A 27,359-nucleotide genomic window follows, 5' to 3' on the forward strand; every position below is an offset into this window, starting at 1 on the left:
GCCGAAGACTGCATTGGGCAGCCGGCCACATTCCCTGTACAACACCTGCATTTGTTTCATGAGCCAGAGACTGCATTTGAGTAGCCTGGCTCCCTGCTTCAAGAATGGCCTGTGGGATGGCACATAGCCGCCGGGCTGGGGTGAGTTGCCTTCAGCAGCTGAAGACATGAAAAGGTTTTGTGACAGACAACGGGGCCTTTTGAACAGGCCCCGAAGACATCCGACCTTCATCTGCGGAGCGCCCACCCTCAAAATACCGTTGACAATGCTATGTGCCTTTTTCCTACAGAGTCCATCAGTCCTGGGCCATGGTTTGTGTAAATTTATAAGTTAAGGTTTAGGTAAATTGTAAATTGGTTTTGCTTCCCCTGCATGTGTGTCTTAGCGCCGGCAATTTATTTAAGTTGTCTGCATGAGTGAGTTTGTTTAGTTAGTTACTCAGCCCGTAGGTTATTTACTTTTGGGACACGGATACACCAAATGTCGCACTCAGGGATCCGAAGGTAAATCGTACTAGGGGAGAACTTTCACATAGAAGCACACGAAAATTTGACGACTCAGGACGAGTCTGTAAAACGGGGAGGGGGTAGTGTTACGGTTGTGGAAATTCACAGAACACCATTCAGGTATCCCAGAGATCAGTTATGTCGATAATTGTGTGTTCAGATTAGATTTCCCCACCGATGTTTAAAGGGATTAATTCGTGTAACCAGGCTGTGATCTTTGAGTCAGCCGTTATTCTTTTGCTGTCGTTATTTTGGAACAACCACAACCACCTTCTCCACAACCACCTTCTCCACAATCACCTTCTCCACAACCACCTTCTCCACAACCGCCTTTCAACAACCACACCATCCCCACCACAGCGCTAACCACAAACTGCCTCCCCAACGCAAAACACCACGCCAACCAACGGTTGAAACAACAAGGTGCTCCGAAGAGAGAGATCCTGATAACACCAGGGATTTCCCCTCCCCCCTCCCCGCGCCGGGAGGGAGGAGGGACGGGTTGAGCCAAGGTTCAAAGGTGAAGTGGGGGAGGTCGCTCATTTTGGGTGAAAGAGCCCACTGCGACCCCTTCCCTTTGGGGGCAACAACAACTGCCCGGCCGAGCTCTGCTGGAATTTCCCCCGCATACCGGGAAGGGAGGGGCGAAGCTCGTGGCGAAAAAAGGGCGAGCTGGGGGTGTAGAGTTGAGGAAAATGGGCACGTCAGGTTCAGTTCGAGTTGGCAGCTTGGAAAGCTGCATGCTGACAGAGAGCGGAGGCTGACTCAGAACGGGAGCTGGTGGAGTCCGGTCGGGTGCGGGCGGACACACCGAGGGTCACCGAACCAGGGCCCAGCGAGTCACCACGAGGGCGACAAGGTAGTCAGCCCGGCCTCTCGGAGCTTTTGCGGTCTCCACGGCTCCGTGAACTATAAAGACCCACGAGGTCCAGTTCTTCCCCTTTCCTTTCCTGGGCTTTTTCTTTGAATGAATGTTGTGGCGCCATGTCTGTCAAGTAGTAAACTGTTAAGTACATGTGTGTAGATAATATTAACACGGTTGTAGTTCTTTTGTCGTGCTTTTGGTGATTGCATAATTGCATGCGTGTTTGCCTTGCCTGATTGCATGCGTGCTTTGTAAATAAATGTCTTGTGTGAATGTGCACCTGCTCGTTGTGTCCTCTTCCCTCAATTGAACTGCCATAATTAAGTTCAGAATATAGTTGGTTGTTAATAACCGATAAGAGAATCGGGTCCGACGGGCTTGGCGATAATCCGCTCGGCAATCGCAAATGGAGCGAGCTGCTTAAGCGGCTCGTTTCCTTACGGGTTCCGTCAAGGTATAATCTCTCGGTAGTCTGCCCGCGCGATTAATTAGGTAAATCGACCATTCGGCGATCAGACCCTGTAGCGCACAGGTAGAGTATTGACAAGGCTGTGGTGTGCTTAAAAACACACCCGTGGCTGGATTTCGGCGTTGATCTGAAAGCTGCGACTCGGTTTGCCCGTTCGGTGGGCGAGAGCGGCTGCCATTGGCTAAAAGTGGTCGTCCGCACGCCGACGGGCGGGAAACTACAATACTTTATATATGTACTCGCATTCTAATTGTACATACTTTGTAGATGTACTCACATTCTAATTGTACATACTTTGTAGACGTACTCACATTCTAATTGTACATACATTGTAGATGTACTCACATTCTAATTGTACATACTTTATCGATGTACTCACATTCTAAATGTACATACTTTAAACACGTAGTAACATTCTAATTGTATATACTTTATGGACGTACTCACATTTTTATTGTACGTTCTTTTTTAGATGTACTCAGTTGAAAAAAAAAAAAGATAATGTGTACTACTGGTTACCACGAGGTGACATCTGTGGCCTACATTAGCACATTCTGTGCCGACAAACAAACGGACCCGAATACAATACCCTCTCCTTTGGTGAGGGTAACAAGAACGTAACAGAACAAGAAGAACATAGTAGATGAACGGAAAACACAAATGAGGTGGAAGAACACAACAGGACACAACTGAGTTTGATGTCGGAATGGTTAGTGTAATGGTTAAAAAAACACAAAAAGAAGTTGCCGTTTTTATTTTTTTTTTCCTGGTTAGCAGTTTGAGCCATGCAAACCCTTTCAACAAGCCCTCTTTTCCAGTTGTTCATGGTGATGGCTTTACCCCCATCTTTTATGATCTATTGTACTCTTCATGATCTTAAGCCTGGTGTTGGCTTAGTGGTTAGAGTGGTGGCTTGGGATCCCAGGGTCCTGAGTTCAAGCCCCGTTGGCTGCTGAATTAACACCAGGGGGTTGACTCAGCCTGTCATCCTTCCGAGGTCGGTGAAATGAGTACCAGTATACTGGTCCCGGTGTATGCCCCGGTTAGAATAGGTGTACCATATCCCTGTGTGTCGTAAGAGGCGACCAGGGTTGGCGTCAGGAAGGGCATCCGGCCATAAAAACATTGCCTCAAGAAAAAGCCTAACCCCTGCACAGCAGGGAAAAATGGCTGTAAAACGGTACTCTTCATGATCTTCATTCCACTGGTTTTCCACTGCTCATTTGTCAGCACATCAATTACTCTTTCTCGAGCCTTGGTACCTTTCACAATTCAATTAAAATGACATTTGTAGCATGAATTATCATGAAATGTGGTTGAAAGCCAATAACAAATTTATTTCCTTTATTGTTGAGCGTTGAGCAAGATCTCAGTTGTTGCGGTATTGGTGTCGTATGCAGCTTAATACAAGTTCAGGATTAGGTGTGTCGCCACATTCAGACACTGATTGCTGAGCTTTAGGATGACTGATGGGGTAGAAGTAGGTTATTGGACTCAGTGTGATGGGATTCAGACCGAGCTGTCTGCAAGGAATGGAGAGGTTACAGGCACAGTGGAGAAAATGCTGCCACGGATTCCTGCAACATTCCTGGCCTGTTTGGTCCTGAAGGTCATGCGAGAATCTTTTACATTGGCCATACGCCATGACTTGTTTGCTGGCATCCCATTGCCGTCCACAATGCTGATTTAGTGTTGTACAGAAAGGAAAGCATTTCACATGGATTTTTCTTTTCTAATCTTGTAGTAGTGGTTGATAGATCCAGTGGCTTGGGTAATTTCAAATGGCTTAATTGGCAGGAACAAAATCTAGGTTGTATGTAGTCATCCTTCATTTAGATGATATATGCACTTCGGTTCTATCACATCTAATCCTTAGAATTATGAGGGTGCTCTGGTTTGGGCAATGATGTGATATCCCCAGTGGTGAAGAGTTTAGATTGTGGGCTTGAGTCGGTTATATTGTGTTGAAGTACGATTAAGCGATTATAAAGTTCATGGCTTATGTTTAGCAGGCCGAGAAGCCTCTTGAATCAGAGATCCCTAGTATTTATTTGCCAAGTCAGCCTTAGCCTGGTTGTATGTTACCCATAAGCAGGTATGAGATGCAAGTTATCCTCGTATATATCTGCTCTCCGGACATTGCAAAGCTACCTGATCGTGTGATCGTGCCACCTCGACTCTAACACTTACCGTGACAGTAGAAGTGCCTCCTGCTTGGCTTTGTGCACGTCCTCTTCATGAAAATGGGACAGAATTTTACTCCTATTTTGGAGTTTTGTATTTTTTTTCCTCCCTCAAACTTGCAGAATCTTGATACACAAATTTGTTTGGTGTTTCGTTTTTGCTAAACACCCTGTGATGCATTGTTTTGGGGCAAAGGACATTTTGTATAAACATGCGTGAGAAATTTTTGTATTTCCTCTTTTTCTAAATGTCTGAGTAATTTCTGCCTATTACGGATAGAACTTAACACGACACAAATTATGTTATGGCCTTTAACTATATTTAGTATTTTCAATGCATTTGATTTTCCAAACTTCAGTTCAGCTGTATTAGACGTGAGTGCTATAAAAGCTTAAGTTACCTTTTGACACTGTCAAGTAGTTTATGTGTTTTCTCTTTTGTGCAGCAATCAAAAGATGCAATTGTAATTGCACTTTTGATCCACTATTGGTGTCATTGATGACATCATCAGTGTTATTGTGATGTCAAAACACAGATAACATGTTCATGCAATTTGCCAATTGATATTGCTCTGAGTGTGTGTGTGTGTGTGACTTCCTATTTTTGAAGTACAGTACTGTTTTATTTATATATATATATATATATATATATATATATATATATATATATATATATATATATATATATATATATATATATATATATATATATATATATATATATATATATATATAAATAATGTTACTCTCCTCTCTTTATTTTATTCTTTTTTAAAATATTTTTATTTTGCAGAGTGTGGTATGATTACTCACAAACACTGCAAAGACAAGGTGTCGGCCTGTGTTCAAGTGCAACTGAGGGTAAGTAAGCACCATTAATACATTTGTAGGTGAAGACTTTCATGTACCATACATATGTGCACATATCATAAATACACGCACACTCCGCTTCGTACGACTGTTTAAACATGCTGGTGCACAACTGGTGTCAAGTCTTAAGAAATTCTGATTAAGTTTCATGTTATCAAAGCTTGTTGATCGCCATTTATGATCTTCATCTTATTTCCCTCCTGGCCCTCCATCAGTATGTTGCATACCCACCCATACACTTTTATCTTCCCCCACCCACCCCCAAGTTCCATTTCCTTTTTCATTCGGCCATTCTCCCTTATTCCCCTTTTCAGTTTTTTTTACACATTCCTCCCTCTTCGACTTCCTTTTCTCAAATTAATTTTCTCGCTGCACGACGAGTCAATTGAATTGGGTTTATTAACATTTTCTTTCCCGATCTCTTCAGTCCTCTCTCCTTGCCTCACAATGTGCACGGATGGCTTTTATCTTCCAGCAATGTTAGTTTCCTCATGTCAGTTGTTGATGTTTTTTTTGCACCATGACTCGAGATCGTGGTCAAAGAATTGCGCTTAACTCGGACTTTCTCTCTATTAACAGAAGTCGGACTCACTTTTGAGTGTGGAACATGAAGGCGTCACCAACAAGCTTGGTTTGTTGCCTCTCATTTCACCCCTCCTATTTGCATGTGGTTTGTAATTAATGTCGCTTTGATTAATTTTTAACCCCTAGGAAGATTTAGTGATGCAGGAAAAGGAAACTAAAGTTGTTAGAAACTTCCTTTGTGTGGGCTTATGAAAGAGGAAGAAAAGGTGAAGGTTAAAGTGAATCTCCGGCAATGGTGGTATTGAGTGCTGTGTATCCATGGATAGATGTTTTCAAACAATGAATTGAAGTGGTGTACTGGTGTGCAAATAAATAAATAAATAAATAAATAAATAAACTTTCTCCTACTCGATGTTCTCGAGTTGAAACTTCGGTGTAATGAAACATCAGATTATTGTTGAATGAGTGTGCAAGTGCACAAAAATCTCATCAGCTCTGCTTTAGGTCAGTCGAGAGCAGTACTTGCAAAACTTCACCTTCTTTCTCTTCCTCATTCTTGAGTTTGGGTTCAAGAACGGCGTCCTCGAGTGTGTATTTTGGTGTTTGTTTTGTTACGTCTTTTGGTGTCTTACTCTTTCTTTCTCCCCCCCCCCCCCTTTTTCCGCCCTTTATTTCTCTCTTTCTTTTTTTTATGTGTCTCTGATGCTATTTGGACTGTGCTTCCCACACCCTGATGCTGTGTGGACTGTGCTTCCCCACTGATGGACCTCTGGTAGCTTGTACATGTTGCTGCATTTGAGCCTTGGGAGTAACTGCTGAAATCTTTCTATCCGGGGTCTTCCCGACATCTTTGATCTTTTTCCTTTTTCTTTCTCAACTCTTTTCAGTCTTTCAAACCTCTTTCTACTTTTTCACATTTCTCTTTGTTCAGGATAATTCTTGATTTTAATTTATTTTTCTTCATTTTCTCCTCTTTTATCTTTCGTTGACTCTTAATTTCTCTCTTTCTTTTTCTGTTTGTCGACGGAGAGATGAATTCTTGCAAATTGTTTCTGTAAGACTCACTTTGCTCCACCTGCATGGTTGCTGGTAGAGGAGTAGTTGCTAAAATTCAAATCCTGTCCAGGTTCCTCCCGATTACATCATCTTTACCTATCTGAGTTCATCCTGGTTGCTCCGATGCTGTCTTTGGGCTTTTATTTGATCAATTTTCCTTGACCGACACCAATATGGCTTGCAAAGTTTTAGGGTTGAGAACAGTTGAGACAATTATAAATTGTCCAAAAACAGACCGAGAGTCTGTGTAATGATGGAGGTGTGAAGATCCTGAGATGTCAGGACCGTATGAAGGGCCTTGGCCAAAAAAGTGAGTCCAGTCGGGAGAGGTGGGATGCAGCAGCACCAGGCCAAATTTAGAATTCCTCTTCCATTATGGAACATTGCAAAACGATTTGTAACCATGTATGGTTTGCTGTTGGGAGCAGTGTTCTCATTGCATCAGAAACAGTAACTTTGCTTATTATGATTATTATTATTATTATTATTATTATTATTATTATTATTATTATTATTATTTTCCATTGATCAAAGGCTCAGAGAGGAGCTTGAACATGCATATCTACTAACTCCAGAACAAAAACATCAGTAAACATCATTGTACTTTCTACATCAGCTGCAAAGGACATTTATAGCCAATGCATACACATGGAAAATGGGATTGGAACCTGGGTTCCCTACTTCGTGAGCCAGAGGTTCAGATGGGATTACGAACAGGCCAACCTAATTTGACTTCATATTTAACAGAGACAAATTTGATTATTATTTTCGAGAGAAGAATATATTGTGGAGTGGTTGTTGTAAAAGGAGATCAATTTTCACTTTATCAAATAAACCTTTTTGTACTCGTCCTTAGTGTATCTGTATGTATGTATGTATGTATGTATGTATGTAAAGTGGGGAGAACAAGTATTTGATACACTGCCGATTTTGCAGGTTTTCCCACTTACAAAGCACGTTGAGGTCTGTAATTTTTATCATAGGTACACTTCAACTGTGAAAGACGGAATCTAAAATAAATATCCTGAAAATCACATTGCATGATTTTTAAATAATTAATTTGCATTTTATTGCATGAAATAAGTATTTGATCACCTCCCAACCAGTAAGAATTCCAGCTCTCACAGACCTGTTAGTTTTGTCTTTAAGAATCCCTCCCATTCTCCACTCATTACCTGTATTAACTGCACCTGTTTGAACTCGTTATCTGCATAAAACACACCTGTCCACACTCAATCAATCAGACTCCAACCTCTCCACAATGGGCAAGACCAGAGAGCTGTCTCAGGACATCAGGGACACAATTGTAGACTTGCACAAGGCTGCGATGGGCTACAGCACAATAGGCAAGCAGCTTGGTGAGAAGGCAACAACTGTTGGCGCAATTATTAGAAAATGGAAGAAGTTCAAGATAACAGTCAATCTCCCTCGGTCTGGGGCTCCATGCAAGATCTCACCTCATGGAGCCTCAATGATCATGAGAAAGGTGAGGGAACAGTCCAGAACTACACGGCAGGACCTGGTCAATGACCTGAAGAGAGCTGGGACCACAGTATCAAAGAAAACCATAAGTAACACACTACGCCATCATGGATTAAAATCCTGCAGTGCATGCAAGGTCCCTCTGCTCAAGCCAGCGCATGTCCAGGCCCATCTGAAGTTTGCCAATGACCATCTGGATGATCCAAAGGAGGAATGGGAAAAGGTCATGTGGTCTGATGAGACCAAAATAGAGCTTTTTGGTTTAAACTCCACTTGCCGTGTTTGGAGGAAGAAGAAGGATGAGTTCAACCCCAAGAACACCATCCCAACCGTGAAGCATGGAGGTGGAAACATCATTCTTTGGGGATGTTTTCTGCAAAGGGGACAGGACGACTGCACCGTATTGAGGGGAGGATGGATGGGGTCATGTATCGTGAGATCTTGGCCAACAACCTCCTTCCCTCAACAAGAGCATTTAAGATGGGGCATGGCTGGGTCTTCCAGCATGACAACGACCCGAAACACACAGCCAGGGCAACTAAGGAGTGGCTCCGTAAGAAGCATCTCAAGGTCCTGGAGTGGCCTCGCCAGTCTCCAGACCAAAACCCAACAGAAAATCTTTGGAGGGAGCTGAAAGTCTGTATTGCCCAGCGACAGCCCTGAAACCTGAAGGAGCTGGAGAAGATCTGTATGGAGGAGTGGGCCAAAATCCCTGCTGCAGTCTGTGCAAACCTGGTTAAGAACTACAGGAAAGGTCTGATCTCTGTAATTGCAAACAAAGGTTTCTGTACCAAATATTAAGTTCTGTTTTTCTGATGTATCAAATACTTATTTCATGCAATAAAATGCAAATTAATTATTTAAAAATCATACAATGTGATTTTCAGGATTTATATTTTAGATTCCGTCTTTCACAGTTGAAGTGTACCGATGATAAAAATTACAGACCTCAACGTGCTTTGTAAGTGGGAAAACCTGCAAAATCGACAGTGTATCAAATACTTGTTCTCCCCACTGTATGTATATATATATATATATATATATATATATATATATATATATATATATATATATATATATATATATATATATATGTACACACGTGTGTGTTATTTTGGTCAGCTTTCTGAGGTTTATATAGGTTGTAATGTTTTGAAAATTGCGTTTACCCTGTTTCACATTCCCTAACATCCTTGTCATTTTTATATAGTCACAATGATCTTTGCTCATGTTATTGTCCTCAATGTGATCTATATCCATGTTCCTCAATAAGCTGCAAATAATTGTAAATACATAAAAACTTGTGTTTTATTGCTTTACTGCAAACAACACTAAATTCTGAAAAATGTTCACAGCATTAATGGTAGTTACTGATGTTGGCTCATGTCATGAAATAGTTTTTCATTCATCGCACCTTGTGAAAATACTCATTCCTCGACCACCCTCCATCTGGCAGGCCCAAAAGGCAAAGAGCGACCTCGCTCTGTGGTGCTACTCCCGCAAACTGGTGACATGCCCAGCATGGGAAACCTGGTGCGCCACACTCTGTACAGCTCTGCCTTGTGCAAGAGCATCTCGACCATCAACATCTCTGGGTGAGAGATTTTTTTTTGTTGTGGCCACTCGGAATGCCACTCTTACCACCGTCATACACCATACTTGGTGTATTTGTGCTTGCTCCATTCCTTTCTGGACTGCCATTGATGAGTAGTCATTTCTTCAAGTGTTTTGTGGAAACATGAATGTTGCAGTTGGCTTAGTTTTTGAAGCAAATTCCTGCAGTTGCTCACATGAGTTTAGAATATATTTTCCTCCAAATTTCTCCCGACCGTATTTTAATATATAAATGCCATGCAAGCCGTTCTGGCCTCAGAAACCATCTCTAAAACAGATTGCTTTATCTCATCTTAATCTTGACTTGACTTGATTTAGGGTTCTTGTTGAATGCTCAGTGTTGGTACTTCCAGGATTATAATCTGCACTTCATATTTTATGGTGATGTTAACCAAAAACTTGGAATTCTTGTTCCATGTCGGGGGTACACGCACCTTGGGGCATCCTTCCCTTCAGTGTACATATGTTGTTCGTGGTGCCGAACCCAGCTCGTCCTCTAATGGTGGCACTCCAAGCTTTGAGCTTCACGAGTTTGAACAAACCTACCACTCAAATTGATATTTGTCAGTGGCTTCAGAGTGATACTACAGTGACCCCCATCGACAGCGTCACGTTTTTATACGCCCGATATATATATATATATATATATATATATATATATATATATATATATATATATATATATATATATATATATATATATATATATTGCCCCCGATAATCTGTGCCCCTGATATATCTGAACACCCCGCATATGAACATGCTTTTTACCAGTCCCAAACCAGTTTTTACCCCGCACTGTGAATGCTACTCCAACCTTTGAAGGCATCAGTGCGAAACATGGCCATCGTTCAGCCGCGGCTGCATGGCAAACGTCATACAAACAAACAAACAAGCAAACGCCGTTACTAATTACCACGCATCGCGCAGTTCGTTTTACTGGACGCAATGGTGTGGATAGAAAATGCAGCGGCATGTGAAGAGATACAGTGACTTAACTAGAACCTGTTTCTAGATTAATCAATGGTAATCAACCAATAAGCGTCAAGAATTACAATTTTGTCCAATCAGCAGAGGCCTCCCCCTGAGGGAGGGGCACAACAAGGCCCTGCACACCTCCCTTTCCATCAATCTTCACTTGCTATTGAAGTTCACGCAGTACGATACACCAAAATTCCGAAAACGCGTCACGATCTGCCGTTGGAAGATAAAGTCCGTCTGGTAAAGGAAGCGGAATCCAAGTCGCAACGCAAACTCGCTGCTGATTTCGGAATTTCGCTGGGCGCAGTGAACGGTATCTTACGTCGTAAAGAGTCGATATTGAAGGAATTCGAAGACGGGGCCCTATCTTCACGAAGTCGACGAAAAGGAGGCAGTTTCGTAGACATTGACAACCGCGTGCACACATGGTTCCATGCTGCTCGTTCAAAGAGGATCCCTGTCAGCGGACCTATGGTAAAAGCGAAGGCCTTAGAAATCGCGACTGCCATTGGTGAGGTGGATTTCAAGGCATCCAACGGCTGGCTTGCCCGATTTCAAGCTCGAAACAAGATCTCGGAACGTGCAGTTAGCGGCGAGAGTGGTGGCGTTGATCAGACGACAGTGGAGGAGTGGAAAACGCGTCTGCCACAGCTATGCGACGGTTTCAAGCCACAAGCCATTTTTAACGCCGACGAGACTGGCCTCTTCTTCCGCGCTCTACCCAAAAGGTCACTGGTGGAAAAAAGGAGACTCCTGTCATGGTATAAAGTTTCCAAAGGATCGAATAATGCTGCTGTTGTGCGCTCGTATGATTGGCGAGAAACTTAAACCACTCGCCATCGGCAACGCAGTGAAACCACGTTGCTTTCGTCACATCAAAGTCTATTCCCTCCCTGTGTCGTGGACAGCAAACAAACGAGCGTGGATGACCTCGGCCTTGTTCGTTGAATGGTTGAAAGCGCTGGACAAGAAGATGTGAAACCAACGGCGGAGGATTCTTCTCTTCCTAGACAATGTGCCGTCTCATCCAATGGGTGTGACGCTGACGAACGTGACCGTAAAGTTCCTGCCTCCGAACGTTACGTCGGTCTTGCAGCCCCCTTGACCAAGGCGTGATAAGCAACCTGAAGCATCTTTTCAAACAACGGCTGCTCCGGCACGTGCTGTCGAAGATCGATACCGCTTCAAACGTAAATGAAATCTTGAAGAGCGTCAACGTTCTCCATGCTGTTCAATGGTGCAGCAATGCATGGGATCAAGTCCAGCCGACGACGATTACCAAGTGCTTCGTCAAGTGCGGCTTCCCTTCCGAGTCACCCGATAGTGACTGGGATGCTGACGATGACCTCAGCCTGTGCGAGCTCATTTCCCGCGGTGCAGAGATTGGTGTATGCGACAACGTGACCCCCGAGGAATATGTTCGATGCGACGATACGGTGCGTGTTCATGACTGCGAGGACGACGACTGGGAGAACGATTTAATGCGGAAAGACGATGACGAAGAGAATGTGGACAAAGAGAATGGGGACGAAGAGGAAGTGGAAGACATGCAGGTGACGGTACAAGATGGACTCAGTTGTGTGGAAAAGCTTAAAACTCTCTTTCTGAATCGAGGATGGGCAGAATTGCTCGCTCCTTTGGAAAGAATCGAACATTCAGTTCAAGTTCATGTCCTGGAGAATTCCAAATCGAAACCACAGAGTTTTATAACATCTTGGCTGAGAGACAAGTAATTGTATAAATTTCAAACTTTGATTCTCATGCTCTCAATTTTGCGTTGCATTTTTGATTTTATCAATTTTCTATCTTTCCGTGGCAAATAATTCGAATAATTGTATTATTACTACTGAATGCCAATAATTGCGTGCTCATTTTGTCTGTGGAATGTGTATTTAGATGTGTATGTATTGATTAAACTACTTTTGTGATCTATCGAATACAGATGACGCGTTCATGGTCGGTTGATACCCTCATCCCCGATAATGTGAACACCCCGCATATGAACGCATTTTGTCCAGTCCCAGAAGTGTTCAGAATAGCGGGGTTTTACTGTATGTGTTTATATATATGTATATATGTATATATATCCATCCATCCACTGGGACCATACTCTGTGCAGAGCATTGGTGCTGCCTAAGCAGTCTCCTTGGCTATTGGGTACAATTCTGGACGGGTCGCCACTCCGACACAGGATACCAGCATGCTGGCACTCATTTTGCCGACCTCGGAAGGATGACAGGCAGAGTCAACCCCACCTGGTATTAATTCAACAGCCGAGTGGGATTTGAACTCAGGATCCTCGGATCCTAAGCCCACCACCCTAACCATTAAGCCAACACCAGGCATATATATATATATATATATATATATATGTATATATATATATGTATGTATATATGTATGTATATATATATATATATATATATATATATATATATATATATATATATATATATATATATATATATATATATATATATTGGGGCGTATTATGTGATACCGGTCGTCCGTCCGTCTGTCTGTCTGTCTGTCCATCCGTCCGTTCCTGTCCGCGCTCTAACTCTCAAATTTTTCAACTTTCACATTTCATATTTGGTACATAGGTACAGACTGTGGAGACGGTGTGTCGCGACATACGTTTGTCATCTAAAGTGGTTGCCATGGCAACCAGGATGCTGTTTTCCATGTGGTAGCACAATTCTGTATATACCTTCTTGTTCGGGTGTATATTGTGCTCACTTGCGCACTTGTTGAAACTTGTATTTCAAATAAACAGATACACAGTCAAATGAGGAAGTTCACCGTCACATACAATGTCCAACTCCGATTCCCGCCTTGAGTTGTTTCCGCAACCTATTGTCCCTGTCCTGCCGGCTCAACTTATGCATGTTAACGTCATCCACCAGGGCTGTTGAACGATCGAGTCTTGTCCCGATGTTCTCTCTCGTAGGCTGGCCCGTCCAAGATGATTGAAGAGCTCAAAGAAATTCTTTCCCGATACACAATCTTAATGCGTTTTAATCAACCTGATTATAATCAGCTCCACGTGTTAACACCCGTTCTGGACATTAACACTTGTTCACTCATCAGAGTTAAATCGAGAACGGGGACAATGGAAACACATGTCATCACATGTCTCTCTACACCTTACTCTCGTGGTTTATTTTGGAACACAGAACAATCCCGTGCCTTCCAGTAACTGCGATTCTTGTCCATACTGCAAGTTTCGTCTGAGAACATTCCAGCATCTTCACGAATCTCACCGCACAGTTTACAATACAATACTGCCCTCTCCAGTCAAAATTAGCTCATTACATGAAGCAGGTTATGTGATAATTTACCAATGCTAAACGAAACAATTAAACATGTAACCGTCAATTTTAATCGTTCATTTACAGGCATTTACTAATGCTCATTCACAAATACAGCAACATCTAGCTTTTAACTGACATTCCAACATTTCAGAGAAACGTGTCATCATCCATAACTGTTGCATGTTGTGCAGAATCTCCATGATCACATAGGCCCTGTGCCTGCATTGTCCTGAGGGACGTCCCACCCACTGCAGGCTTTTAGATTAAGGTCACATCACGATGCATTATCACGCTATCTTCTGATGCTCTTACATGCTTTAATATGTGCTCGACAAGTCTACCCCGCCAAAGTGCCGTTAAATATCAGATGATGCATCGCCCATATGGCTATACTGGCAACTCATTGATTTCCAAACGGCTCGGTCTTGTCTCAGTGTAAACTCAGGATAGAGAAATCGTGCACTATCTATTTGGTACAAGGTATCATCTTTGTTTTGCACACTAATGATCATAATCGGAGCACAAAAGGAAAAATGAAATGTACTTTAGTCACAGGTACAGTCTCTCTTTCTCTTCTCTTTTTTTTTTTGAATGGTGACCCATTGTGGAGTTTGTACGTGAATCACATTTTCGCAAAGGTTTGTGCATGGCAAGGACAAGAGGATATATTTGTATTTAGATCTCAATTACAAAGAGGTAGTATGCAATGAACAAACCAACATTGTATGAGCGCAGTTCACATTTGATTTCGACCTTTTGTTGTACAAGATATGATGTTAATCATAGTTCAATGCTGAAATTTTGTCTGATGGTCTCTGTGAGCCAGTTAAGCAGGAAGTGACATGTATTGTACAATAAGCGCCATCAACTCTGGTCAAAGCATTCTGGGTAAAACTGAGATGGTGACCAACAGTCACATGCTATGCAGCAGGAGTATGGTTAAATTTCTCGTGAACGAGAATATCAAACGAACTGAAATTCACAGAAAACTGTCTGCACAATTTGGTGACGAGCTTTCTTCATGGTGCTTTGTGTTTAAATGGTTCAGTGAGTTCAAAATGGTCATGAATTGGTGAACGTTCTTGAGCATTCTCACACGTAACCAACTGCTTTCATTCAAGCAAACATGAAACATGCTGAACAGCTAAGTTTGGACAATTGCTGGATTGCTAAATGTGAAATTGCAGAAGAATCGGATGTCAGTGTTGAAAGTGTGGAAAGAGTTGTTCATTCTCACATTAAACTCAATGAGCGAAGTTAAACATTTACACCAATGGATCTCTGTTAAACTTGAGCTAATAGGACTCGGGTACTTTGGAGGAGATGAGTTGACAAGTTCAAAATCTTCTTTCATGTGCTCCAGACTTTTCACCTTGTGATTTTCATCTCTTTGGACCACTCAAAGAATATCTGTGTGGTATTATGTTTTGAATCAGGAAGTCAGAGCTCATATCTAATGTTGGCTGTGTGTTAGTCCCAAAGATCTTGATGCAGATAGCATCAAGGTGCGACCGCATCGATCGGACAAATGTGTACGTCTAATGGGGCAATAAGTGACGTTTTAGGAACGTACTTCGACGTTATTTTTCTCGAATAAAAATCTACTTGATCATTCAACTATCCTTGTATCTGCAATTTGAACCTGGGACCCCAGCCTCGTGAGCTATGGGATTGCGATGGAAATGCCAAATGGGCGAACCTGAATTGATTTGATGCATGTTTGTGATCCTCATTCATGCAAAAAAAAAATCTTTATCTTCCTGCCTGAGTAATGTTACAACGAGCATCTATTCACTGGTAAAAACGTTATTCAATGACCGTGAAAGTCATAAACCTGTTAATGACGGAATTGAACGACAATGCCATTTAGTAGAGTCCAAACCTTCACCAGGCTGAACACTTTGTTTTGTATTGCACTGATAGGCCGGATTTGCATCCGAACCGTAACCAAAATCTAATCGGCTTGTTCTTGTCACCTGCCCAACTCATACACTTCTATCTGACATGCATATAGACACTGCTCTGTTTTTATACGCCCGATATATATTGTCGCGAATTCGCGCCCGCCGGCGTGCGGACGGCCACGTGAGTCGAATCGCGTCATGTCGCCCACCGGACGGACAATTCAGTCGTGACCCTCTCGGACCAACGCCGGGAGCTAGTCACGGGTGGGGGTTTAACCTCACCACGATCGTGCCAATTGCCCACCCACACAGGATAGGGTCGCTCGCCAAATTCGATCTACCGAAGTTCCTGCATGAATGGTCGACCGGGCGATCGAACTACGCCACAGGCCGACTCCAGACACGAACCGCTTAAGCGGTCCGTTCCATGCGACATTGATAACCGAGCGGTGTTATTGTCGGCCTCGACGGTTCCGATTAATTATCGGGCGTATTAAGCCCACTACGAACCCTTTACGTGAAGCAGGATGGATGGTCAATGAAGAAAAGACGAAGCGAAACGGGAAAACAGTTCACACAATGCACATTTATTACGCGACACACGGAAAGCACACATTTACAGCCAAACAGTCAAAATGCACATGTAGCAGTTAAAACAAAAGAAACAATGACGCAGAGTTACTACCGAATACGCGCACACACGGCAACACTTATACAGTTCTACTTTACAGACGGCGCCAACACACATTTACTCAAAAGCAAAGGAAAGAAGCCACCCTCATAAACAAGGGGGCAGACAGTCCTGGAGGCAATATGTGCGCGTGACCTGGAGGAGCGGCCAGGTCCGCGAGACTGGGGGGGGGGGTCCTACCCACGTCCTCGTGACTCGTTGGCGGATGAGCCGCAGATGTGGCCGCGTGGCTGTGCCCTGACTCCGTGCTCCCCGGCGGGTTTCGTTGGCACGACGTTTGGAGTGGGGTGGGAACGGGGCCCCCTTTTTGCACTATCTCAGCGCGGGGGAAAGGGGGAATTGTTGATGCCCTGCGGGGGGCGGGGGGGAATGGCTGGCTGGCTTGGGTCCCGCGACGAGCGATCTCACACCGCGACGCTCAGTGTTCACAGGTGGTGCAGGAATGGCCGTAGAAGGAGAGAGGTGAGGGTGGTGGAGAGTTTATCGGTGGTGGTTTGATGGTTATGGTGCCGTTTGGGAATGACGGTGATGCGATGTTTGCGGGATTGAGTTGTGAAGGTAAAGGTCGTGGCTGTTGGCGTTGTTGTTGTTGTTGTTGTTGTCTGAGGGTTGGAGCGTGGTTGTAGTTGGTGACGATGGCTGGTGTGGTGGTAAAGGTGGTTGTTGTGTGATGGCGGTTGAGACGTGGTTGGTTCAAAATAAAGATAGAACAGAAAAACGGCTATCTCAAAGCGTCGCAGCCCGAATGAATCACGTAAATTCCCTCAAGACAATGGATTTGGGGCTAACTACACATGTACTTAGAGATATCTCACCTCCAGGCCCTTCATGGTGTAATGCGAATTTCCACATCCGTAAGAATATATATATATATATATATATATATATATATATATATATATATATATATATATATATATATATATATATATATATATATATACTAAAGTCAAACTAAAGGTATATATATATATATATATATTGGGGCGTATTATGTGATACTGGTCGTACGTCTGTCCGTCCGTTCCTTTCCGCACTCTAACTCCCAAAGTTTTCAACTTTCACGTTTCATATTTGGTACAAAGGTACAGACTGTGAAGACGGTGTGTCGCGACATACGTTCATCATCTAAAGTGGTTGCCATGGCAACCAGGATGCTGTTTTCCATGTCGTAGTACAATTCTGTGTATACCTTCTTGTTCGGGCATATATTGTGCTCACTTGAGCTCTTGTTATATATGAGATTGTTTATTAATTTTTATGGGACAATTTTCTTGATGCTCATCAACTTCAGGAATATTGTCAAAATGAGATGACCAACATGCAATTGTCATCATGCAAAACATCTGTTGGTATCAACAAAGTAATGAATCAATCAAGGCAATTTAATTGATTGCAATTGATGCCAGTTTAGAGGACAAATTATTGCGTTCAATACTGTGTGAGATCAGACGGATAAGAGGGCATTGAACAAAATGTTTGATCATTCATTATTCTGAGTTTTGCATTTCCTTGTAATCCAAGTCACAATTTTCTTTCAAGTCAAACAAAAGGTATATTATTTGCTAATCAATTTCTGATGCTCAAAAAAGCAAAACAATATGCTACTTTGGTTTGAACATTTAAAAATATGAAATAGGACTGCATGTCCTGAAGCTCACCTGGATCAGGAGCAACAGTCACTGAAAACCCCCTTCGATCCCCTTCGACCCTGATTCTATGTTACTTTTTCTTTTTTTAATGCCATGAACAAACTTTTGTACATCATAGATGATGAAGGTTGTGGTCAAGTTTCATTTAAATCATGTGTGTGGTTTTGGAGAAGAGAGCAAATACCTATTTTGGGGGGGTCCACTCCTCCCCCCCTCCCCACATACCCCCTTAATGATTGCAGATTTTGATGTGGTCGATAGATCTTCGTTGGGCATCACACATGAAGCTTGTGGCCAAGTTTCATCAAAATTCGGTGTTTGGTTCAAGTAATAATGACTGAGGTGTTTACTGACTCACTGACTCACTCATTCACTCACCTATTCACTGCTCGATCACATAAGTCCAGGTGAGCTGAAATAATTGCAAGAACAAATGAATGAAAAAATATCAGGAATAGCAGATTGCCTTTGACTAACTTTCACTTCTGGTGCTGCAACAGTAAAAGTTTTGTGAGGGGGTCGAGGTTTGTTTATCGGTGATGGTGGCTGGACATTGTTTTGCAGAGGGTACACTGATGTGGAACGCGTGAGCTATGGACTCCACCGAAGCAAGTCTCAGTCATCTGAAGGGCTGCATAAAGCCAACATGGCCACTTCCATGGAATCGCTCGTCGATGAGGGTAAGTTATTCAACTTGTTCTTTCATCACAAAGGCCTTATTTATCTGTCAGCCTTGAGGAGTGGACATTTTGAGCTCTGCATAATATTTGTTATGGTGGTGTGATATTGATTAAAGGGAGTAACGTAGAATAGTTATTTCATCGTTAAATATTCAGCATAGGAGTATGGTATTTATATACAAAGATTACAACGTGTCGAAGTATGTCGAGACAGATTTTAATTGTTATCCTCCCATCCTCTGTTATTTCTTTGTGAAATGTTTCTTTTAAAGTCATACATGGTCTTGAGGCTGCTAAGCCAGCAATTAGCATCGCTGCAGGAGGTGGAAAATCTGTTACGGCACGTGAATGGAGCCGCTGGTGATGTGGTTTAGTTAATCGGTGGTTATAACGAGAGAGTTGGTGTCAAAGCCACCCAATTCTCGCCTGTTTATACATTTATCGTTTTTAGCTCGCATGTTCGAAGAACAGAGAGCTATACCGTTACCCCTGGCGTGAGTGTCAGCGTGAGCGTGAAAATGTTAAAGTTTTTGGTGTAACTTATTTAGAAGCTTGCCATTCATTTAATATGTGTACTAGGATGCTGATATTTGACATGGAGATTCCTTTTGGGGGTATATTATTGATGTAGTGAAGTTGAAATAAAAAAATAATTTCAATTTTTTTAAATTTTTGACCTGTTTTGAACTTAACTTTTTTGTAGCACATCAACGTTAAAGTTTTTTCCTTTCTAATGTTTTTATCTACCACACTATTTTTTACTGATTACAATATACAAATACATATATTGCTTTCAAATTATTTGGATCAGACTTCACTGCAATGATTTATAAAAAATATAATTAGACTAGTCTTTTAAAAAAGATAAATGTATAAACAGGCGAGCATTGGGTGGCTTTGACACCAACTCTCTGGTTAATAGACTCGTCTAATAATATTTTTTTATAAAGCATTGCAGTGAAGTCTGATCCAAATAATTTTAAAGCAATAAATGTATTTGTATATTGTAATCAGTAAAAAATAGTGTGGTAGATAAAAACATGAGAAAGGAAATAACTTGGACCAAAAACTTTAACATTTTCACGCTCATGCTCACACTCACGCCGGGGGTATCACGCTATAGCTCTCTAGCTAAAAATGATTGGGTGAAAATAATCCAAGATTGGCAGATGATAAAAAGAGCTGGAGACCACCGCAGATGTGGATCAAATTGTTCCCTGGAGTTCAACAAGTTTTGTTTTCACCTCGGTTCTCCTGGATGTGCTGAACATGCAGAGAGGGGGCTACTGTGTCCCACCTTGTCGAACAAGCTGTGTCCCTTGTTCCTTCCTTGGTCGGCGTGCAGAATTATCAGTCGGCTTTGCCTCCAGACACTTTGCCAGGCTCTACCTCTGAGTTTGTCGATCATCGTTGTGAATTCCCCAGTGTGTCATGCGATTTGTCGAGTGAATGGCTAAGGTAAACAGTTAACCTTAACGAGTTATCATTGGCGCCGAGGAGGAGGGGGGGGGATTATCATTGTGTGATCTGTATCTAATAAATTGTTATTTTGTACAGTACTGTACATTGATTCTGTTATTACTGTTGATACGTGCTTTTTTTCTCCTCCAATCCCCCCTCCCACATTTAATAAATCAAATTACTTCAATTAACTTGTGTCCGCTGGTTTGTGGTTCATCATTTGCCTCATAATCCCAGCATGGTTAAAAAGCATGATCATGGGAAACTGGTGTCATTACCTTATAGGAGGCTTTATAAAACTACTGGTGGATCATCAAAGCCACTGCTCGGCTCATCCTGTTTCTATGGGTGATCCGGACAGAGCATCGGATTCTTGTTAAAGCTATCTGTACGCTGAAAACCAAAGTAAAGATCAATTTGGCTTTTCTGGTGGATGGCGTATGATCACTTTCAATTATCCGTCGCAAAATTCGTCATCGTATGGGCGGACGATTTGACCTCGAGTCCACTCGGCGGTCTACCATAATATTGGTTCATCAGGATTGGAATCGGGACACTGGTCCAAATCCGGCGATCATAATATTATGTTCAGTTTGTGGAGGATGGTAGACTCATATTGTGATCACATAAAAATACTGATCAGATTTAAACGTATAAAGTGGACAATTTTATATCAGGACCAGAAGTTTTCATCTTCGATTGTTGCATTTTTAGATATCGTCTTCACATGAGTGCATTGTTCATGTAAATTGTAAATTCGGAATGTAAATTCATGCATTGTTCCTTCACCTCACCTAACCCTCACCCCCCCCCCCACATACCCACTACCTCCTCTCTTACATTATTATTATTATTTATAGTGTTGCATAATGGTTGTTGATACAGCAAAACACATTCTTCATCCATTCCTAGATTCATTAAACTTGAACTTCATGGGAGATTTTGAGACTGTGGAGAAGTACCTTGAGAAGGACAGTTGGAGTCAAGCGGTGGAAGAAAAGTTTGCGAAGAAGCAGAAGAAAAATATTATTCAGAGGCAAGATGTTATATACGGTGAGTTAAATTGTAGGTTAAATTATTTTTGTGCATTTGCAATTTTGCTGAAATCATATTCTTATTTAACGGCTCCTAATTGTTCTCGCGTTCTTGTGGAGTAGACTAGGGATTGCTTTTGGCCAAGTCTTTCAGGAACCTACTGGCCAGGCTTGACTTGACGTTCAACACAAGGTGGAAGCAATATGTAATTTGTTCATGGTGCCGGCAAGAACTCTCCGACTCTTCGCGAAGGACACCGTGGGACTTTTAACGTCCACCGTGTTTGCAGACAGGTCCTCCAGATTAATGCCCTTTAATAATGGATGGTGCACTCATTGATGAATCGCTCAAAATACCAGGCTGACTGTTTATAGCTGGGTTGAGATTTTGTACCTGGCTCAAAACCTTGTGTTATACCACTGCGCTATCCTGCCAACCTCAAAATTTTGCTTCAATACGTATTGAAAATTGCAGTTTTTGATTATACATTAGAGTGAAAGAACGGTCATTTATAAAAGGAACTTTTTGATTCAAAACATCATGAAAAATTTGCTTCTGATTTCTCTACCTTATTCTCTTGACTTTTATCTCTGACTAGATGACCCGTGAACCCATTGGGTTCCCGTTGTGACAGCGGTTGATTAAAAAAAAATCATTTCAAGAAAAAAAAAGTTAGCTCCAGTGAACTATACCACTGAGGTTGTTTCCATTGATCAAATTCTCCCAAAGAGTACTTGACTGAATCGGGAATTGATTTTTTTTAATAACTTTTTCGTTGTCCGATTTTAACAAACCTTGATACTGCACACCGCAGGAGAATGGCGAGTAAGGTGGCCCATAAAATTTTTGTGCTATCATGTACTGTTTTGGCTGTATTTCGGGAACATACATACATACATACATACATACATACATACATGATGAGAGTTTTAGTCATATATAAATAAATCATGCTTAATATAATGTTCTCCAAAATGCAAAAACAACAGAAGTATTAAAAATTCATAAGCATTTCAAAAAGGATTTTAAAAAGGTTGAAAGCTTCTTGCTAAAAGAATACAACCGTCTTGGCTGCCCCCACAGAGCTGATGTATACAGAGATGAACTATGTGCGGACACTGCGCATCCTCTCCGAGATATATCGACATGGTTTTAGTGCTGAGTTGCAGCTTGATGCATCAGTTACTGATAAGGTGTTTCCCTGTCTGAACGACTTGATTGACCTGCACACGCAATTCCTTTGGCGCCTGCTCGACAGACGGAAGGAGGGGCTAAAGGACCGCAGTGACAGGAACTTCACTGTACAGTGTATCGGAGACCTGCTTCGACAGCAGGTGAGTGGCTGGCTACCTTGGTTGTGCAGATTCCCGAGATGATGTGACTCTTTACCAGTTTAAAGTGAAGATGATCCAACGATTTTATTTGCTTTCACTTTGTTTAATTTGAGTAGAATTTTATGATATTTTGTTTAAAGTTGCTGAGACTGTTTAGAATACATTGTGCAGATTTATAGTGGCACGTGCTGATTTCAATCTGCATTTATAAATCTGTTCCACTTGCAATGGCCTACAAGTTGAGAATTTGCCAGGTGGTTGTATATGCAACTAGATTTCAGGATAAAGGGAGTGAAGCCCCCTGAAGCTCTGAGGTTTTATGGATTTAAATATGCCCAGGATGGCTTATAGAGCATGCAAGGATCACACTGTGTATGTGCAGGCCAGCTGCTTACTGTGCCAGAGTGTAGATGTAGCATGTTTGACATTATTTGTGTTCTCTCTCCTCTCTCTCTCTTCTCTCTCTCTCTCCTCCCCCTCTGTCTCTTCATACCCATATACAGTAGAGAGAGTGAGTGGGTGGGGGGGGGGGTCTTCCACTGCCAGGAGAGTCATTTGTTCATTCCGTTGTGGAGCCATTCCATCGTTTCTTTTGCCATTACACGCCTCGGTTTTCTATACCATAAACTGCACACATTGCTCGGCTTGCCATTGGCAACCCCATTGTTTCTGCTGGGCAGAGCAATACAGCATCTTAGACATGCATGAGGCATGAAAGAAAGGAGTGGCATGAGAGGCAATGGTTAGGTTACGAAGTTTTCAGTGCAAAGCACAGCTCTTATAATGTTGGGCAGATTAATTGTAACCTTTTGGGATTGCCAATGCATGTGACGTGCTTCATTGCAGCCACGTCAAGACTTGCCCACCTTGTATTATGCACCACACTTTGGGTTGTGCATGATGTCAAGAGTACAAACAAAATAATCGGACTGCCTTTGTGGTAGTGGAATAGTGTCATACGTTACTGATTAATCCACATGAAATGTCGAAACACGGAAGCACAAATATATAGTTGTTCATGCATGTCTTCAATCTCAAGGTTATCTGATACTTGACCTGCTACCCAATGCATGTTCTGCTCATGTTTACTCGTTTTGTTTCTGAACAGTTCTCCAAGGAAACGGGAGAGAAGATGAAAGATGTTTACGGGGCATTCTGCAGCCAACAGGAAGAAGCTGTAAACACTTACAAGGAACTCCTCAGCAAGGAAAAAAAGCTCCAAAACTTTATCAAAGTCCGTGTACCTTATTAGGAAGTTTTATGATGTCAAACACTTATCACATGGATTCCTTTATTCATGTCGCTTACTTTTTCATTATTTTCAGTGTAACAAAATGTCACAACTACGTGTGAACTTTGTTCCTGTATTTGCATAAAAGAAAAGATATTGCATGATTGCACGTGTTTTATTTACAGAAACAAAGCATGAATCCCCAGGTGCGAAGGCAGGGCCTTCAGGAATGTGTTTTGTTAATTACACAAAGGCTAACCAAGTACCCACCACTCATCGACCGTATTGCAAAATGCACAAAAGGTAAAGGAGTACAATTTTGTTTCGTTTCTGTTGAACAACCTGTGGGGTCACACGTTTATCACTGTGGTTTTTTTTTTTTTTCAATTTTCACTTAATCCATATTCGTGTGTTTGCTGTTTTATATTTTATAGTTTTTGAATTATTCACACGATGGTTTTTAAAAACAAATGTTTGCCATCTATACTATTCCTCTATAAGAGAGATGTCCGTATGTCTGTGTGTCTGTCACTGTTTTTGTTAGATTTGGCCAAATGGATCTTTGTAAAACTTTCAGAGGTTCATCAGTGAGTGCTGGGGAGTGTTTTAGAGGAAAAAAGAAATTTTAGAATTTTTGGGGGGGATTTTTTTTTTAATTGCTCTCTCGTGCCTAAGCCTTTGTAGCTTAGGTTGTAGTATGTAAAGTTGTAGGTTGTAGTATGTAGTATGTAAAAGGTTGTAGTAAATGAGCCTTGATCCCATTCATTCGTGGGTGTAGGGAAGTGTTTTAGGTCCCCACAAAAAAAAAGGATTTCTTCAAAATACTAACAAGATTAGAGCATCACCATGATCAATGCCGGGTACCCCTGGTAGTTAGCTATAAATAATATATGGTCTTTGAAAATGGGCACTATTATGGAGTTGTTTCTTTTATTTTAACTTTGAACCTTTTTCTGAATGAAATAACACATTTGTAAGTTCAATAGTGCAGAAAGAAGGTTAAGGTAATTTGTTTTGCATGATTATTTTATCGACACTTTTTAAGATCAAAGTTAAGATTAATTGGTCCTCAGTTTTAACAAGATAAACTTTTCTAAAAATGCTTTGTGCATGTTGACATCCAATGGCAGGCCACACATTGAGTTGAGAGAAAACACGCTGTTGTGGTGTAAATAATTGTGAAACTATTTTCTCCGCAACAACAGTGTTTCTTCACACCACCACTCGTGACGATCACATGACTTGACCGTCACCCAACTACGATAACATGAACACAATTTTTATTTCTATTTTACTCTGTGTATTTCTAAGAATGGAGAGTGAATGAGCAGAAGTAGATGATCAACTTGTATCAATAGTTGTTATTCATAAGAAATACTAAGAGAGGAGTGGAACGAGAAAAGCTGAGAGAGGAGCTGAATCTCAGTTGTCTCTTTGAAACCCATTCATTTTGAAGTTATCAAAGGCACATGAAGCAATATCGAGGAGAGTGAGACTCTGCATGGTATTTGTTTTCAGTTTATTAGTTCCTGCAGCAAAGTGCCTCTTCTACATATGACACTGTTGATTTGTTAAAACCTTTGGATTGACAAAATGAAAATGCTTTTGATATCGATTTAATTTACAAAAGAATCGAGATGATCCTACATGTGTTATTTTTAGCAGCATCTCGCGTAGCGAACGCTGCTCATGGAGAGCTCGGCGTTGTTGTTGTTGTTGTTCTTCTTCTTCTTCTTCTTCCTCTTCTTCTTGTTCTTCTTCTTGTGAAGACAAAACCTTAACCTCTAGGACTCGGCTCTTGTATATACAAGATCCGGATCTCCTTAAATACTAAGCACATGTTCACATCCTCGCATTGACGGTGCCTTGAGAGCGTCTATCATGAACTTTTAAATATATTCGGACATTTGCCTTAAAGTTTCGAAAAGTTCACGTTACTATTTAAAGATTATTCCATTTATCGTATTGTAATTTCGTAAATACATTACTTATTTCGTAAATACACGATATATCGTAAATACATAAATGCATTATGATGGGTCTCTCTATTGGCTTAATCAAGGCACGTGACGAAATATTGGAAGTTGTTGTTGTTCTTGTTGTTGTTTTTTTTTGTTTTTTTAAGCCGATAAAACCTTTAGGACGCTGCTCTTGGACACATTTGTCCTTGTTACATAAAAAGCAGTGAAGACTGCAGATGGATGGGTTACACAATGTGGAGTCATCTGCAAAAAGGAATAGAAGGTTTTCCAGAGCATCGAAGAGGTGGTTTATGTAGATTAGGAACGAGACTGGGCCCAAAGCACAACCTCCGGGAACTCCAGCCTCCACTGTGAGAGGGGAGGAGAGGGTTCCATTGATGGCAACACGTTGACTGCATGATCGGAGGAAGTCAGCAATCCAGCGATAAAGGTGGCCTTCTTGCCAGAGGTGGAGAGCAAAGTGGGATGCCAGACTGTGAAGAATGCCAGATATATGTCCAGGGAGACAATTTTAACGTCTTGTTTGAGATTGAGAGCCTCCAACAATTGCTAAGAGATGAGCAGAAGCATGTCCAGGTCTTAGTGACTGGGATAGAATCTAAACTGATTGTGAGAGAGGCCGTTTTAACATGGGAAAGACTTGACATCGGAAGCAATGATGAATTCCGTGACTGCTTGAAATTCGAAGTGAGCTCACTGGTCTATGGATGGTAGCGTCTGTTTTCGCAACCTTCATGTGGACGGGAGTGTTGCTTGTTGACTTCCATGCAATAGAGAGGTGGACAAAGGAGAAGGACAGAATCAGTAGGACATATAGAGGAGAAGCAAGAATGGCAGAACAGGATTGGAGAACATGGGCATTATGCCTTCTTGACCCATCGCTGAAGCAAGGTTAATGCCAGACAGGACTTTCTCTACCTTCTCGGATGAGAAGGGTAAAGAGTCCAGTAGACAATGGGTATGTCGTGGTAGGGTGAGGACAGAATGGGATGGGTTGACTGCATGAGATTTGGAGGCAAGGACAGAATTTAGACATTCTGCCTGATCTCTGGCAGTATCTGCAGCAATGCCGTTTGAGGTGAGGGATGGGATGGAGGGGGAGCATACATCAGAGGCAGACTTGACAAGGTGCCACAGTGACTTGAAGGAAAGAGCCTGGTTTGAGAGTTCAGCTTTGAGATTTGTAAGATGATGTGTTCTGGCTTGCCTCAAAATGGACACACAATTGTTGTGAGCCTTATGGAATGAACGAAAGTTACTCTCAGTTGGGTTCGTTTTAGCTGCTGAGAAAGCAAGCTGTTTGACTGCAACCACTGCACCACAGGATCATACAGGGTCTACACTCTAGAGGATGGATAGGAAAGTCACAGATGGGATAGGATTTTAAAAAGTCAACTTTTGTGAAAGTATTCTTGGTTCGCAGAAGGCACTTTATATTTAATTCTGTTTTGATTTGTCCATAACTTAATGGAAACTACAATTAGATCTCCTGTCTGCATTTTAATTGTATATTGACACTTTCCT

At 41.8% G+C, this 27,359-nt stretch overlaps 1 protein-coding gene across 15 annotated transcripts in view; it reads left to right on the forward strand.

The window, feature by feature from the left end:
* LOC147015137 (uncharacterized) overlaps positions 1 to 27,359 on the forward strand; it is a 281,672-nt gene that overhangs the window by 216,200 nt on the left and 38,113 nt on the right. For all 15 annotated transcript variants that reach the window (XM_085849628.1, XM_085849630.1, XM_085849631.1 and 12 more), the window contains 8 exons: positions 4,817 to 4,884; positions 5,473 to 5,524; positions 9,413 to 9,551; positions 18,677 to 18,792; positions 21,166 to 21,306; positions 22,372 to 22,622; positions 23,731 to 23,856; positions 24,039 to 24,156. In XM_085849628.1, the coding sequence (XP_085705754.1) occupies positions 4,817 to 4,884; positions 5,473 to 5,524; positions 9,413 to 9,551; positions 18,677 to 18,792; positions 21,166 to 21,306; positions 22,372 to 22,622; positions 23,731 to 23,856; positions 24,039 to 24,156 (1,011 nt within the window). The remainder of the gene's footprint in view (positions 1 to 4,816; positions 4,885 to 5,472; positions 5,525 to 9,412; positions 9,552 to 18,676; positions 18,793 to 21,165; positions 21,307 to 22,371; positions 22,623 to 23,730; positions 23,857 to 24,038; positions 24,157 to 27,359) is intronic.

This window comes from Eptatretus burgeri, chromosome 12 (genome assembly GCF_056783735.1).
Source record: "Eptatretus burgeri isolate ZD-2024b chromosome 12, Ebu_testis_v1, whole genome shotgun sequence".
NCBI classification, from domain to species: domain Eukaryota; kingdom Metazoa; phylum Chordata; class Myxini; order Myxiniformes; family Myxinidae; genus Eptatretus; species Eptatretus burgeri.